We start from the raw sequence: 17,024 nt of genomic DNA, 5'->3' as shown, positions 1-17,024 counted from the left end.
GAATACTTTTGGACGCCATCTCATCAGTGTTGTCTCAAGGGAACTTGCCTCACTAACTGAAGTCAGAGACCGTAGCAATAAGATACGTCTATCATCATCAGTGCCCACACGTGAACGGAGAAAAAGCAAAGTTGAGCCAATATCTGTATCAGCCCGAGTCGGGGTTGCACCTATAACGCCTTCAGTCCCTACGAAATAACAAGGCTCACGAGGCTGTCCTTATCAGCGCCGCACCAGTCGAATTTCCAAAGGAAAACGACCATGAATACAGCTACGAATGCTGCAATCTGTCAGGCAACTTCCATTGTCATCCTTCAGTGCTCGTTTTTACTACGACAACGAGAGCCATGAGTCTTGTCGCCTTCACCAAGGACGCAGTCGAAACCCTCTTCTCTGTTTTGCATTCCAGAGTTTTTTTATATCTAGATATTCGGGATCTTCCTAGCCACGTGTTTACTGGAGATAGAACTGGATATTTCTTCCATCCGGCCACTTGTGTGTCGTGGCCACCAGACAGCGAAACAAAGCAAAGTCGACCCGACGTTTGACCCGCTACTTTGGCGACGACATCGCCAGCACTTGGCCCCTCAGTCCGCGGGACCCTGGAAACTGTCTCTCCCTTCAATCACTCTCACAATATCCGTGGGTGACTTACATCTCTGTTTACGGCCAGCGATGCGCTGCTCTTGGTGTCTTGTTCTTAGTTCTCCCTGTGTGCGACTTCTGCCGCTTTTCTTGTTCGTCATCCGATGCTGACCAGTTGGCTGAGCGTACGATGTTGTTCTCTCATCCACATTGGCGGCGGCAGGACTACTAGACAAAGTTTCTCCTACATGAGCCACTTTATGAGACTTTTTTGTCGCCGGAAACTTTCCTTCCTGACTTCATTCTCAGGTCACAGTCCAACCCGGAGTGACATACAGGTTGCGCCACTACGCACTGAGTCTTGCGTAGCAGCAACGCGAGGAGCCCGTCCGCATCACTTCCTACCCCGAGCCACTCACTGTTCTTCGGCCTCTAGCACAATGGTGGCTGCTGGAGTTTCTCATGGAAACCGTTCGCTGACTTACTTTCCAGCGAGAAGAGACGAAAGTGTTGTTGAAAGGCACTTCGGCGAGACCGTTGCGGATCCCTACAGGTTCGTACGACCGCCCCTTGTGCGAAAGCAAGGAAACGCTGTGTCGCGAGCAGGGGAGACTCACAACCTAGCTGGTCTACAGAGAACAGAAGTGAGACTGACGGCAGAACATGGGAGTGCCTGACATCACATGCGTCGGCGAAAAAGCGTGGTAGACGTCAGCGGTTCTTGAAATGCACTTCGAACGTCTCCGCTTCGATCTGACCCAACAGTTTAGAGTCTGGAACCTGTGTCTCGCCCTCGCCGACAAGCTATCTGAAGGAAAAAAAGTGAAGGACAGACGAGTGAACGGCCAACCGGAAGCAAGGACGATGACAGAAGTCCGGGTCCACACTTTACCAGGCGCGCATTCGACGCCTTGTCTTCGAAAAAACTGCTGCTGTGTCCTACGTCAGATGTGAGAGTTCAGAAACAGCCCCCCTTAGTAGGGGAACACCGGGATTGGGTTTTAGTCTTCTGAATGCACAGAAGAACGATCTTCTCGCCAGCCGAGGGATAGAATGAGTTGTCTGTTCCGCTGTGTCGGCTGTCTGCTCGACTTGCTCTCTGCAGATGGCTGGAGAATCCTGACAGCGAGGAGACGAAGGAATTCGTTGAGGAGCAGAACAATGTCTCGCGACCTCTGTACCGAACGCCGATTCGCGAGAAGTTCTTTGCAAAGTTGGAGCAGATCTACGACTACCCAAAGTATGCCATCCGGCTGCCGCTTTACGGGCGACTGCTGTTGAGAGTCTTTCTCTGTTCCATCGAGGAGGGTACTTGTGAATCAGTACACCATGAAGTCACTCGGCACTGGAACGCTTTATGCTGTGTTGCTGCAGACTGCGAGGTGCTATGTCTGGAAATGTCAGCTTTTGTCTGCTGTGTGAACGTTCTTCTCAGGTATGGCGTTCCGTTTCGCGAAGGAGACATGTGGTTTCACTGGTACAACACCGGGCTGCAGAACCAGCATGTGTTGTACGGTCGAAAATCCCTCACCGACGAAACAGCCGAGGTTGTCTTGGACCCTAATTCCTGGACTGAGGACGGCACTGCCGCCGTAGGTAAGGAGCATCTTTGGAACTGCACCTGATATCGGCCTTCCGCTTCTTGTGTCTTTCTCTGTTTTTACCTTTGCACCAGAGCAACCACAGATACCATTGATCTTACAGGGGCGAGACCAAAAAAGTTCGGAGCTCCACCTGCAGTTCTTTTTCGTTCCCCTTTTCTACTGTCATGAAACGACCTCCGGTTCGGAAGAGCGCGTTCTTTTCCCCGTTGGGAGCATAAGTGTTGCTTTTGACGGCAGGTTTGCACAGTTTGGATGCGCAGTATTCGTATGCGAACACAGCGGTTATCGAATTCGGAGCTCCCAGGTTCTTCTCGAAAGGTCTGGGCGCGCAACGATTCGAAGATGTATGAAGGCGTGACATAGGAATTCTTGCCTCCTTTTTTGCTTTCTTCGACAGGCAACGTGGTGTTCACAGACGACGGTTCTTTGATGGCGTACACCCGAAGCGAGCGGGGAAGTGACTGGAAGCGAATTTTTGTGAAGCGAGTCACAGATGGCTACCTCTTTCCAGATGTGCTCAAGCACGTCAAGTAGGCACATTTCGTTTGGTTGCGGCTACAGTCCTTCTTCTGCACAACTTTACCGGGTCCTGTCCGGTACCGTTTGCGTCTCAGTCCCGATCTCTCACCGCTGAAGATGCGCATTGATCCTCTCGTCTTTTCCTCTCGTCTTTTTCTGTGCCGGGTTTTGCCTTCAATCCGAGTCTCGCTCCAAATGCGGGAAATTTTGGCTCGCTCGACAGGCAGGGCGCGCACTCTCGGTGGAAAAAGTTGGATGATACGAAACCGTGTGACGTTGTCTGTGGTATAAGGGGACCTCAGCTCGAATCTATGATAGATGGTGTCTCGTATGATTGTCCAGTAGTGCTCTGATTCGCACTCAACGTCTCCACTTTCTCGCTTGGATCGACTTGTTGCCCTCCTCTGCAGGGCCATGCAGTCCCAGTGGAGGGAGCCGGTGAAAGACTGCACCTGTCGGTTTTCTGGAGGTCACACTCAACTCCCTCATCATCCATTTGGTGAGAGGGCTCGTGACCCCAAGTTTCGTGGCTGGCCTCGAATTGAGAAGTTAGGACTGAAGTCGGGTCAGTCAAACAGAAGGTCTGTTTTCAGCCGCTGGTTCACCGTCAATTTCCTGGCACCAGGCACACGGGTGGACTCACCAGCCGCGATGCATGCGCCGATGCGGGTGGCTGCTGGATCCCTCTGCGCGCCGCCTGTGTTTTTAGGTTCTCGTCTTTGGCGTGGTCGCCGGACAATCGAGGCTTTTTCTACAACCGCTACGACGTGGACGATGAAGACCAAGACGACAGCGGCAGAGCAAACGCTCAGCACGACTTCCAAAAGGTACGGCCTCGTGGACGCCGGAACCGCGTACCAAGTTCAGCCAAAGTGGAGGCGCGATTTCATGTCCGTCTCACGTATTTGTGCTGAGTTGTTTTGCTCTACTCTTTTCGGCATCGCCGTTCCCGGCCCACAAACGCTGACTTCGACACTGAAGGTGTATTTATCGATGGTAGAGCTCTCAGCGTTTACTTTTGCAGAACACAGTCGCAGGATCCACACTCTGTCTAGCCCTCAGACTGTGTTCCAACCGTGTCTCTGGCACAACACTTCAAGTCCACTGAGCTGCGGGCGTCTTGGCAAGGTGCATGCGTCTCTCGCCGCTGAGCAGAACATGGTGAAATCGGTGCGTCTTTCTGTGGAGCGCGACGTCAAAAAGTTCGGCGCCTCTTGTTTCTTGAGCGAGAAGAGATGCGTGCATTTTAGGGGGACACCTGGTTGAGAGGCCTTCTCAGCGCCCCCTGAGATCTGTTTCGAGTGGCAGACGGACTACAGAACGAACTTGGGTACTTTTCAGGAGGCGCGCATGGCGTTTCTGTTTGTCGCGCTCTGTTCACCAGGCCTTCTACCACAAGTTGGGAACGGATCAAAAAGAGGACATTCTCATTCTTGCCTTCCCCGACCAACCCAAGTGGCTCAGTGAGATCACCGTTTCGTGGGATCACCGGTTCCTCATCGCCGGGATTGCCGAGAGCTGCAGCCCGGTACGCTGATGCCGACATCGGCTCTTAGGTCGCCGGAGAGTAGTTCTCCTCCTCCGCGCTATGAGGAATCCATCTTTGGTCGACAAGCTTCTCGAGATACTTCGTTGCATAAAAAAGAGACAGGGATCGACTGTTTGAGTCCCATTGCGTTCTGGGTTCTACCACAACCGTTGAGACTGCAAAGTTACGAGGTGGACGACTAATATAAATCTTGATGGTCTTTGTTCACCAGATTCGTGTAGGGGTCAACTGCGAAGCAGCGCAACTTGCGATGCTGTGTTCCGAAGCGTGTACCACGTCAAAGGATTGTGCCTTTGTTTTGAATCTTCATTTTGACAAAGAAAGTCTAGCAGATGTGGAATAACCTCACTGTCGTAGGATTCTGAAGTCCACCACTTTCAGCTGTGTCAAGAGTTGCTGGGTCAAATCCATCCTGAGACTTTTTCGGACGAAATAAATGCGGAAGGAGAGACGTGAACCGTCAATTTTATTGGGTCCTAAATCAAACGCGTCCACCAACTTTGCATGAACACGGGGTGTTCTCGAAGACACGACAGGATGCGAGCTGACGAAAGAGGCTAGTCTGGATGTGTGGGCGCTTTGTAGACAAACCAAGTGTGGATCGCGGACTTGGACACGATCCGAACCTCCAATGCACAAGGCATGTTTGACTTCTCGAAACTGAAATGGAACAAGATTATCGAAAACTTTGACGCTGGATACGAATACCTCACCAACGACGGAACCGAGTTCGTGTTCCTCACAAACAAGGATGCGCCGCTGTACAAGCTCGTGAAGATCGACCTTGCAAAGCCAGGTGAGTGTCCATTGCCTGCGGACCCTGCAATTTTTTCTTTCGGGGGGAAGAATGGAGAAGTATTTTAGGGGGCGGTCGAGATTGGCATGCGTGGATCCATCTCACTCCTTTGTAAGTGGCTTAGTGACCAGTTTGGCCGCGGACAGGCGGAGACGGCTCCTGTCTCATTTTGTGTCGATCTTACCATGAAGGGGAGGTCACGTCGGCGGTATCTTCAGCTCTCAGGCCGCGTTTGCCCATGGTTTTTCTAGCCAGACACTCCATGTCGCGGCCTGCGAGTGTTTCTTGTTTCCGATGCAGAAGAAGCATCCTGGAAGACGCTTATTGAGGAGAGGACTGAGTTGCTGAGCTCCGCGGATGTGGTGGACGGAGATAAGTTGGTTCTGCACTACTTCCGTGACGTCACCTCCCAGCTGGAAGTCCGAAATCTCCACACAGGGAAGCTGCTAGGAGAGATTTCTCTTCCACTCGGGAGTGTGAAAAAAATCTCTGGCGAACGCAGATTCCCTCACTTGCTCTTCTCCTTCACATCCTTCACGACACCCTCCGACATCTACCAGGTCAACGTGACTGCTGCGGCCAAGAGCGGGGACTGGAGACCGACGCTGTACCGACAGACCAAGGTAAACGCTCGCTTGAAAGGGGTACCGACTGGCGACGCAGATGCACAGATTGACGTAATGGATCCTGTACCGGTTTGTACCTGTTTGACTCCTCACTTCAATATAATCCAAGGAGTGTTTTGTTTACAGCTTGTACCGTTATACCGTTACACTCAGGAGCATACCGTTGTAGTCGAGGATCTTATATGTGGTAGAGAAAAGGCGTCAGAACACGGGGACAGTGACTCGAAAGACAAAAGGTTACCAAAGCGGTGAATGTTGTGTCCGGCTTGCGAAGTATCGGAGGCTTTGCCGAAGACCTTCAGTGTACACGACTTCCAGGAGCGCGCCGTGCGGCAGCCCACAGGTTCCCAGCCTTCCAGGAACGAGTATTAGATCGAGTGTCGCAGAACATTAACCGTGAACTAACTGACATCTCAGCAGCCTCAAGCTGTGGATTTGTTGGTTGAACCCAATTCTCCGCACACTCTTCATGTGATCGCGAGAGCTCAGAAATTCAGACTGATCGAACCTCGTTATAGACTTCAGCTGTTATGTGCTGTAAAGTTGCAACTTTGCAGAACCTCACAGTGCTTGGTTCTTGACGCGATAAGGCTTCAAGTTTTCGTCGAAGAGAGCTCGGAAATTCAACCACAGATTTGCCTTCAGCGATAGTGGCAAGGAGGTGGCTGATTTCATTGATACCAGTCACGAGAGGAGTCACCAAATTGTGTTCTAGGCGTCATATATGGGTCACGCCACAAGTCGATATTGTCTCTGCACAAATGATCTGGGTTTTTCGATTTTGTGTCGAACGTCTCCGTAGCTTGACGGAGCGGACTTGAGCCAGCTGGAAGTTCGCCAGGAGTTTTTCGATGGCAAGGACGGCACCAAGATCCCGATGTTCATCGTGCACAAAAAAGGAATCAAACGCGATGGCAGCAACCCCGCTAACCTTTACGGATACGGCGGGTGAGAACCCGCGACTTGCGGCGAACATTTTCACCGGTCCTTGTGTCTCCTCTCATCCACAGTGCAGTACAGCTCTCTGGACAGCGCACACGTTCACCCGGGAACGTGGTCGATTTCTTGCGCGAAAACAAGGCGACAGGAGATGAAGGACTCTCGTACGCAGGTCTATACTTGCAGAATCGCTCACGGGCATCACGTGGATCCCTTCCTTCCCACTGACCTCAAATATCCTCTGTTTTCATCCGATGGTGCTGTTTTGCGCCACCTAACATCTTTGCAGATTCAACATCTCAATAACGCCGTTCTTCAGCGCCTCGTGGGTCGTTGCGATGCTCAACTTGGGCATGATCATGGCAGTTGCGAATATCCGCGGCGGAGGCGAATACGGGAGGGCCTGGTATGAGGCTGCAATCAAAACGAAGAAACAGGTGACAATCTCGGCGAACTCCGCAGGACTGAGGGCGTCCTGCTCCCCTCGCGAAAATGGTCCTGCGTCCGTGGCTTGAACATCTATTCTGAAAAGTGGTGTCCTGGGTGCGACTTCATCGAATGGGATGATTTTTCCAGGTGGAAGCGGGCGACGACGGGAGAGGGGCAAGTATTTTAGACAGCGACGAGGAAGATGTGCGGATCTCGTGGAAGTATGTGGCAAATCGTAGCGTACAACATTTTTCTTTTTCCGGTGGCTCAGGTCAGCTACGATGACTTCCAGCAAGCTGCTGAATATCTCATCGCACAAAAGTACACTTCGCCTCAACAGTAAGCGAAGTAGGGGACATGGAAGAGCGTGCTTTGAGCGCGGTGTATTTCTTCACCATCTCTTGGTCTAATGTTTCTTTAATCTTTTCAGATTCTCGAGTTTCATTTGAAGTACAGAACCACTGCGTGTACATGCCGCTCTGTGGATCCCCGAGAACCATAGGTCAGCGCGGCCCGTGGATCTGCGGTGAAGACGGATTGTCGCCGGAAGGCCGTGGGCGCTTGCAACTAGGCGTGTGGCCGCTTGTCCGCCTGTTCTGTGCTCTGTTCATTTCGTTTGAGGAATTAAACACTCCGGATTTCAACCTTTTGTCTAGCAGTTGTGTGTTGACGGGATTTGCGATTGATCTCAGGCTGGCGATTGAGGGAGGCTCCAACGGAGGTCTCTTGGTTGGCGCATGCATCAACCAGCGGCCTGATCTCTATGGCGCCGCAATTATCCACGTCGGTGTCCTCGATCTCTTGCGCTTTCACAAATTCACCATCGGCCATGCCTGGTACGCTGGTTTCGGAAGATCCCACGCTGTCATTTGCCTTGTATTCGTTCTCGTGCGCCGCTGTTTTGCGAGCCTGATCTTTTCCCGGATTTTTTCCATTCTTAAGGCGCTCCTGTATGGCCCCCGCAGCTGTCCAGGACAAAGCCGAGCCAGAACGGGAGAAGTTTGCTGTGTAATTTTTCATGCAAGTGAACGCTGTGTCATGAGGAGGCATGCTTGTGACGTCGATCTGTTGGTCGCAGGACAAGTGACTACGGTAACCCGGAAAACGAAGAGGACTTCCCTGCCATTCTCGCGTACGTTATCCGATGAGACCCACAGTCGCGCAAACAGCGTGACTTCGAATCAGCATCACACTCGTCACAGCTGACTCAGAGAGGTGATACACAGGTTCTCGTTATAGGTGTCACCACTTGCACAGTTTTTGTGTGGTACCGGCAGCTCTACTGGTTCTGGGGACCCGATTTATTCCTACTCGCCTAAACTAGCTGAAACGCTGAGATTTGTGCTTCCTTTTTCTGCTTCCAAAACATCCACCGGCATGCGTGTGTGTGCTTGCACAGAATTTCGCCGTTGCACAACATCGGCAAGGGTCGTGGAAAAGGTAAAGGACACCAATATCCGGCAGTGTTACTCCTGACAGGAGACCACGATGATCGCGTTTCCCCCTTCCACTCGCTCAAGTACATCGCGGAACTCCAGGTGAGAGCTCTTTTGCCGGCCGTAGAGAGTCCTATAATGACACACGGAGCCTGATTCACACTCGCTGCTGTGTTGCTGGTCGGAGAATCCTCCTCCTTTCACTACATCATCGTGATGGACTATCCCAGATATTAAGGAATGCATGAGATGTAAAAAACTGCTTTCAAGCGGCTGAGAGGTTTCGGGGAGGCAGCGAAAAGCGGGGTAGGGTATGTGACGGAGGTATCGACCTGCACAGAAACGGATACGCGTTTCAGATGTTCGTGATCCCATTATTGTTTTTTCTCGTGATTTTTCGTTGATCTCCTAGAATGCTGTGGTGTAGGGAGTGTTTCTCCACCGTTGAAAGCGTGATGGTGTTTCCAGCATCAGTTGAGAGGGGTGCTTGGTGACCCTTGGTCTTGAGGTCGCCTTGCGGGAAACGCCATTGAATACCTTCAAACATCTGTGATTGCGGGAAGGAAAGGCGTTAGGTCTAGAGGAAGCGCACGCATTTGTTGTGTACCTATGCCTGATGGAGGTTCTTGCGATCTCTGGCGCTCTCTCGGTTCAGCACTCTGTCGGGAGCTCTCCGAAGCAAACCAATCCGTTGGTGATTCGCGTCGACACGAACACCGGCCATGGAGCAGGGAAGCCAGTGAAGAAGGTAAGCCTGGGCCAATTTCAAAAGTTGCTATTTTACCAGGAACAGTAGCGTTTCTCGTCTTGAGGTTGCACTGATGAGGTGAGGGTCTCTCGTGATCTTTGGTAGATCTCTGTGTTTTAAATTCCTCAGGCTGTGCGAACGTTTTAGCGTAGGACGCGTGGGCAGCCACATCGACAGTGTATGTATGTGTGCATCGGGTGTGGAGGAAAGAATCAAGATGGAGACTGTGCTTAGGACGGCTTAAACTTTTAGCAGTGGGTCTGGAACTGCTTCAAGCTGGCCGCTGTCGCTGTTTCATCGGCACAGTTTAATATTTAAGGCGAGGACTTTACTTACTCTACCGCTTTTTTCTGTCCAAATAAATAAAGAATTATCTTAACATTTCTAATTGTTGTACCAAAAATGAGCAGAGAAAAAGGAAAACAGGCACTGGTTGATCTGCTGGTAACAGGGATTAGACCCATCAAAGACTCAAACTGCGGACGTGGTGTGTTATTTGCAGACCATCGAAGAGGCGGCGGATGTGTACGGCTTCTTGGCAAATGCGTTGCACATTCAGTGGCATGAGCAGTAAACCGTAAGGTTGACAAACTGCTCTCGGCCCTCTGAGAGACCAACCATTGCGTTGACTGGTTTGGCCAAGTTTCCACCGTGTCACCGTAGCACGCAAAAGCTAAAGGTAGCTACTGGAGGTTTCACGGAGGCTGAGCTCTGCTCTGCGAAGACAGCCCCGTCGGTAACGCAAACACTTTGTCGTATTGCAATACCTCAAACGTTTGTGCGTCTTTACGCGTTTTTAATAAACGACCAAGACATTTGATGGAGTTCGTGTTGTATTTTGAATATTTTGCCGTGCTGTCGATTCATTCCCTCCGTGGCGTCGCTTCCTGAGAGTGTCGCTACTTGATAATCCCCAGAGCTGTCCGAAATCTGAGAGCCGCGACACCGTGCAATATCTGCCCAAGGGCGACGATGGTGTCGCTGTGTTGAACATATGTCCGGGTGATCGTTCCCAGAGATCCACTGCGAAGAGGCTATTACCACGGATTTTTCACTAAGAACACATCAGAGGAGCGACTCCACAGTAGGACTCCTCTCACAGTGGCAGGTAACTTGGCTGCAGTGTACCTCTGAGAGACTGAAAATGCATACAGTTTGGACCTGATTCAGAGATAGCGTTTACACTTTAAAATGCCTTGCATGTCGAGATGCATTGGCCACAGAACACAGGAGCCAGACCTCTCTAGCCAGCGCAGCTGTCTGGGTGCGTGGGGGAGATGCACTTGTGCCATGCTAGTACCAGACCGTCACCGCGTCAGACTGTCGCCTCTCCTGGGCCCCTAGTGTGGAACCACTTCTTTTTTCAGTTGGTCCAGTCACTGACATCAAACGCAGGCATCTTCATGAAACACTTTTGTACGTGGAGGTGGCGATCCTTTTTACCTTCACCATGATATGACCTTGAGCTTTCCACTCTGAGACTACGAATGGAGATATTAGCTAGTGAGTGTCTCTATTTGAGAACGCAGTAGAATCTTCCTGACATCTAACGATCCGTGATGTAGTGTGCTGGCACTGGGTATAGAGAATCAACGGGAGATTTTAGTTCCATGTATTGTCAGCGATGCACCTATACAGAAATTCACTATCATCTCCTTGATGTAGATCTGAAATCGCCTGGCATCGGTTCTGAAACAACACCCTGAAACTGGCATTTCCCGCGACGCCCACTGCTGTAGGTGGTGGGTGTCGCTCCGAATCGTGACACCAGCCCGACGCAGCTTTCAGAACCACTTTCAGCTGAATCGCTGTTACCTTGTGTGCAGCTCCACTCTATGTGACGCCCTACGCATTGTCCGAGTGAAATCCGTGGGCATCCAAGAGTCTTCCGCCCGCAATATTCCGTTTACAGCAACTGTATGCGTCGCGCTAGCACGGGTGGATTGCTGTAACCTGGCGATGCACGCGCTTGCGAGTACTGAAAAGACCACCATCTGATGGAATCCTCGATGTCCAACGCTGCGTCTTGAACTCCGGCGGCACTCCCGATGAACGAAAAACCTCGCCCGCAGCGTTCCGGCGTCGAGTGCTTCCTGAGCTGTCGACTGGACGATGTGTCTAGATACAAATAGATTCGATCATTCGGGAGGGGAAGCGTGCGAGGTGATGCTTCTCTCGATTATTATACTACGGTTGGACAGGTGATGGGCTAACTAGAGAAATAAATGCTCTTGAGAGTTAAACTTGTCTATCTTCCTGTCCGGAAAGTATGCGTGGCCTTGGACCAACTGCATGTGCATGCTCACACCCATGCCCGTGCCTAACTTAATCGGGCAAAAACTGCGTCTCGTTGGTGCACTGGGAGTGAACTGACCCTGTAAAAATTAAAAAAAGGACAATTCAGAGGGTTTGAAACTTCGCTGATGAGGCAATTCTTCCATGGATACACCGACGACTTCCTAACATGGCTGTCTGTTGCTCCCGATGCAGCTGGCTGTTGCAACTGCAACAGTGCTAGCGTCTGCAGACCTTCGCACGTCTGTTATCGCCGATTTCCTCTCTGTGAATTCGGCTCTATCGGGATTGGATCTCTCTGACGCCTGGAATCGCAGTAGTTACCTCCTAGTGTAGGTCTTGGTCTACCTTCACCCACATTTTTCTGTTCTTTTCCTCCACTTCTACTCCGATGTGGCTGGCTGGTAAAGGCGAAGTGGGTCGTATCCAAACTAGTTTCCCTCAAAATGGGGCAATTTACCGAGGTGAAAGCTACAGATATCTACTAGTTGATCGGACCAGCTGTCTAGCACAGGAAATAGCGAAAGACACGACATGCCCGAGAGAGTTGTACACCGTCTAATCGTCAATCAATGGGGGCAGGGTCAAGCAGCCTTTCTACTTTGTTGGAATCGCTCAAAGTGACTGAAGAATTTTCATCGGTTCACTAATTTTGGTTCCTAGATCCGAAACCAGTTGACCGAGGAGCACTCTCCACACGTGGTCGAACGGAGAAGCCCACGGGAACCAGATGTCTATGACGGGGAAGAGTCGGCGAGGCCGAAGCGTTATTGACTTTCGCACAACAGCCGGAAATACCACGGCAGGAAAGCTGCCTTGCGGAGGTACCTGTGCCATGAATTCAATGCTCCAAGGCGTGCTCGTTTCCACGTCGGTAATGGCGGCATCTGGCGACGAAAGTTGCCCGGAGTTCGAATGGCTCGGGCAACAAAATGACAACGACTGCGGGCTGACATGCGTTAGAATGGTTCTTCGGTAAGCTTTGGAGGCATCAGGGTCAGAAGACCAGTTCATGCGAGTGAATCTCTCTAAGTCGCTTTCCGATTTCCTGGAAAAACGTGCATTTCAAAAAGCGGTAACTTCCGAATAGGTACTCTGGCGTGACTTCCAAGTATTTAACCCGCTGTTAGTTTTTTAAGCGTAGTCCACAGCTTACTTTAGGCGCATCCGCTGCCGGAGTTGGCGCGAATTGCAGGCGAGGCCTTGTTGCTGGTCTCATCAGAGATTTTCGAGGCGCCCCATTTATTTCCTGTTAGTGTCGTTTGGTTGGCTCGTTTGGTCCTTCTGCAGCATCCTGCGCCGCGTCCGGACGTCATCGTCGACTGCTCGATCAGTGTGCGGAATTTGTGAATACGACGCGTCTCCTGACCTAAACTTTACCCAGGATGCCTCTTTGCTGATGCGGACGAACCCACTCGGGACGAAGCGAGTTTTTGATGTACGTGAAAAACGCGGTGCTATGCCCAGGCAGGACATGTGTGCCGTCGGTGGGGAAGACTCCATCGACTTAGACTGTGACGAGACGTTAGTGTGCAGTTTGCGGAAGCATGCGCAGAAGTCGACAGCTTACTCGCGGTCGTCGACGCAACAAGTGAAGTCTGCTTCTACTTGCCAGCGGGATCCGCCATCCGAGAAAAGGCAGGTGGGATGTGTGACGCGGACTCTAGGTTCGCTAGCAAACGAAGACATCAGGGAACTTGCTGGCGTCCCTTTCGACGCGATACTCGCACAGCGGCGAGAAGAAACATGTCGACTCTGGCAGCGACTCAGTGTGGGCGCATGGACCGTCGACCTTTTCCTGCTCCTCCTTCACCTCGGCCTAGGCGCCTCTTGCCTCTTCGCTACTGTGTGCGAAGGCTTCAACGCCATGCATGTTCATCGGGTAGGCATGGGAGACTCTGCTTCACCCAAGCTGAGAATTAGCTTCGACAAAGTATGTGCGTTGCTGACGTTCCAGACGGTCCGAAAAAGCACACATTTTGACAAGGCACATTGTTTCTCGGTTCGAAGAGGACCAACTGTCTTCCCACTCTGCGTGCTGAACAGTGTTTGAGCCGCGCCTGGAGATCGCGAGGCGAAGGACTGAGAGCACAAAGTCGGTTCACTTGGTGTGCCCTGCAGCCTTTCTACAAAGATGCAGAAGCCGAAGAGCAACAGCGCGTTGATCGCCAGTTCAGCCTCGTTCGACAAGCAGGGGGCGTCGTGTTGAACAGGTCAGGAGTGGCTCTGAAGCCTGTCGCCTAGAGCTGAGGTCTTGCGTTTCAGGGAAGGTGATGGCTCCTGTTATGAGGTTAGAGAAAACCAAGTTCTTTACCGCTGCTGTACCCCACCGCCCCGCAGGACGCAGAGTTGCGAGGACCGTGTAAAGTCAACAATGATCAGCCGGATACGTACTTGTGTGAGTAGGGACTTCAGTACTTGCAGGGAGATTTGGTAGACAGACACAGAAACTCAGAAAGAGGTACAACGGTTTTTCTTTCTCCGTCTCGACTTGCAGAAAGGCGAATAGAGGCCTCATGCGCAAGTACTGAGGTTTTTAATTTGATAGATACTCATGTGGTTCGTCATCTTTTACGTACATTTCGATGCTTTGCCGCAACTCTGTATTTTGCGTTGAGGACAAAGTGGCTTCAAAGGGGAGGGTCGCTGAGCGGCTGATCACCGGGAAATTGTGCTGGCACGACCTCTATGCGCTGCAGGAGTTTTTCGGCGCTGGAGCTGCGTGAGTTTCTGAAAACAGAGGGAGTGATCATCTGCTTGGTACATAGAAAGATCGTGGACGCCTATTTGTCCGTGATGAAGTCCCGCTTAGTCAGGTCAAAACAGGAAGCGAGTACGCTGCGGGCTTATGCGAGGCAAGCTGCAACATCGGCAACCAACCAGGAGTACGAAGGTAATGCATCTTTCGCGTTCCTGGCCTCTTTGACCTGAATGTGTTCTAGATCCGCGCTTTTCTTCTGCACTCCACCTTCAAGACTTGGAGTCGTAGAGCCAGACAGCGTGTAAGAAGAGAAGGCGTGACAGTCCTATATGAGTGGCGACAAGACTTCGCCAAAACTCGTTAGTTGTGCTGCGAGTATCCAGAATTGAGGTGGATTGCAAGGCCTTCCCAATAATTTCATGTGGACAGAGTCTTCTTGTTGCATCGAGCGACTGTTTTGCTTCCTCACCCCAGCGTAAATGCGTGTCAGTCCAAATCCGTCAAGGACACCCGATAAAGCATACGACTTTAGGACAAACGCCCAGTTGTTACTTTTAATATGCGGTTATCCACGGTTATCCACCAGTGTTTACTGTGTAGACAAGCTCTTCGTGAGGGAACTGTTGTGCATCTGCGTTTTGATAGAGGTGTATCCACGACGGTTGAGACGAATATGCTGTCTGCGCTGCTGGCCGGCGAACAAATGTTGATTTTGGATCGGGGGCTCGCGATTATAATGTGGTGTCGTCAGTCTGCTTGCATCTTTGCTTTGCAGGACACTTTGTCGTCTTGGTCGGCGTTAGGAAGGCAGTGGAGCCGTGCACCTCGACTCCGGATGAGCTATGCAGCTCTCCTTTTCCGCCGAATCACAGTGCAACGGGACCTTCCACTAGGAACTCCACAGCTCACTCAGCAAACCTAAGCGTTTCAAATGGGGAAAATGGAGTGCTGGCAGGTGCTCGGAACTGTGATCTGAGCACAGGATCAGCGTGCAATGCGCAGGGTACCCAAACACACCAGCGTTACTGGCTACGGCACAGAAGCAAGGAGACAGGAAAAGTGAAAGTTACCGGTTCAGTGCAAGGAAAGGCAGGCGAAATCGATGCAGCAGAGTGGGATTATTTCTTTCTTGACCCTGCAGAGCCAGGGATGCAAATTGTTGACGAGGATGTCCTGACTTTGGCCAGAAAAGCTGCAGGTACGGACAGCTCCGTCTGTCTCTACACGAGACGCATGATGGTATTTGCACATGTACCAGACAAACCAACATGTGGCAAACAGGAAGTACTAGGAACGCCTGGTTTAACAGCTCCGGCTGTGGCGTAATCGCTGCGAATACCAACAACGAAGCATGATTTCTACCGACCCTGTATGCGACTGCTGCCCGTAGAGTTACTGTAATCTGAAGCTTGATGAGGGTGCGTGACGCGCCTTGTAAAGCGTAAGAGACCGCGGTGCAGATTTCCACGTGAGGGTGTCGTTTCCAATTCGTTTGCGACAAGCACAGCTGATTGTTGCTTTTTGGGGAGGCACCTACCCATTATGTGCTTGTAGTCACCATCTGGGCACTCCGGCCAAGAGATCATTTCTTCGCAGTGCAACTTGAGTCTGTCGCTGCTGCTGTGAATTAGACAGCTTGACAGAATGAAAGCGGCAATGCATCTCAGGGTGGCCGTACTGCGTTTCTCCTTTGACAGGGACAGACGAAGATCTTATCTTCATCTACACAAAAGGCTTCATCGACATCAATCGCTTCCAGACAACTTTTTCCACGGCTTGAAGGCGGGGTCGTCTGAAGAGGCACATTCGTGGGGTGACTTGCTTTGCTCCGGCCAGACTTCCCAGGGTCGTCGGAATCTCGAAAGGTATTACTCCAGCGGGAGGAATACCCGCGGCGCTTTTGTGCGCACCTTTCGTGGAGCTGCCCAGGCTGTCCGTGGTGCTCTCATTTTCGCATGTCGAGACGGTCTCGTCGTTCCGGTCCTTCGTGGTTGTCGTATATACAAATACGAACAGCAGAGCACACATATGGCATCAGTTTTGTCTGTCTGGTTCTTCAAACACATAAAATGCTGGACGAAGCGTCACAATGGATGCCAGCGTTTAGCACCAGGCTTTCGTGTCGGTCGGAATAGGAGAGCTCCAAGGCTCATTTTCACTAGGAAGGTAAAGCATGTGACAGATCCCTAACAGTGAAACCGGCGTTAGGACGGGGTCGTGTCTCTGAGGTTACGCCGAGCGAAAATTTCAAACGGTTGGTCAGGTCGCGCTTCCTAGGAGTTTTACGGTGGCGGGATACGCAGGTATTACAGGAGAGAAAGCCGGTGGTAGCTGACAGCAGCAAGGAGCGACGTGGGCAGCAGAGGGGAAAAGGGGCGACATTCCGTCGCCTTCAATACTGTGTGGTCGGTAAGTGTGGAGATGCCTCAACGCAGAGACGGGTTGTCTTTCTGTTTCTTGTGATCTGGATATCAAAGCATTCTGTGAACTATGGCCGTAGAGTTCGAACTGACGGGACGGGAGACGTGCAGCAAATCAACCGTCCGTCCAAAAGAACAATGGAATCCTCCCGTGCCTGTGACGATGACGCAATAGACGTTTGCGAAGACGTGCGGCAGGGTGATTCGCTGCGACTGTTTTGACAGCTTTCGGAAAGTGACGAAAGCTGTGACTTGTTGTCTGACAATGTGAAGAGTTTATTATTCCACCGCTGAACCCGTGGCAATGGCCTCCAACGATACGTCGAACAGAAAGGTGTCTCGCCTAAATCTCGCCATGTACTTGCTGGCAGCTGACG

General features: G+C 51.5%; 2 protein-coding genes across 2 annotated transcripts; both read left to right on the top strand.

Moving 5' to 3' along the window:
- Window positions 1–640: 640 nt before the first annotated feature.
- On the top strand, window positions 641–10,237 carry TGME49_286120 (prolyl endopeptidase). Its single transcript, XM_002369208.2, has 16 exons — window positions 641–1,138; window positions 1,691–1,825; window positions 2,021–2,181; window positions 2,587–2,719; window positions 3,418–3,535; window positions 4,093–4,236; window positions 4,843–5,053; window positions 5,354–5,676; window positions 6,482–6,627; window positions 6,908–7,055; window positions 7,319–7,386; window positions 7,740–7,883; window positions 8,126–8,179; window positions 8,447–8,585; window positions 9,139–9,231; window positions 9,734–10,237. The coding sequence occupies exons 1-16, from the start codon at window positions 750–752 to the stop codon at window positions 9,803–9,805; spliced, it is 2,478 nt and encodes an 825-aa protein (XP_002369249.1). The 5' UTR covers window positions 641–749; the 3' UTR covers window positions 9,806–10,237.
- An 848-nt stretch (window positions 10,238–11,085) lies between these two features.
- TGME49_286130 (hypothetical protein) lies at window positions 11,086–17,001 on the top strand. The gene is made up of 6 exons (XM_018781974.1): window positions 11,086–12,501; window positions 12,817–13,408; window positions 13,648–13,739; window positions 14,226–14,419; window positions 15,003–15,425; window positions 15,925–17,001. Exons 1-6 carry the CDS (start codon window positions 12,257–12,259, stop codon window positions 16,005–16,007), a joined length of 1,629 nt encoding a protein of 542 aa, XP_018637792.1. The 5' UTR covers window positions 11,086–12,256; the 3' UTR covers window positions 16,008–17,001.
- The last annotated feature ends 23 nt before the right edge of the window (window positions 17,002–17,024 follow it).

This window comes from Toxoplasma gondii, chromosome V, assembly GCF_000006565.2.
Source record: "Toxoplasma gondii ME49 chromosome V, whole genome shotgun sequence".
NCBI lineage: Eukaryota > Apicomplexa > Conoidasida > Eucoccidiorida > Sarcocystidae > Toxoplasma > Toxoplasma gondii.
Note: the sequence above shows the minus strand (reverse complement) of the source record. Positions and strands in the feature narration are given on the sequence as shown.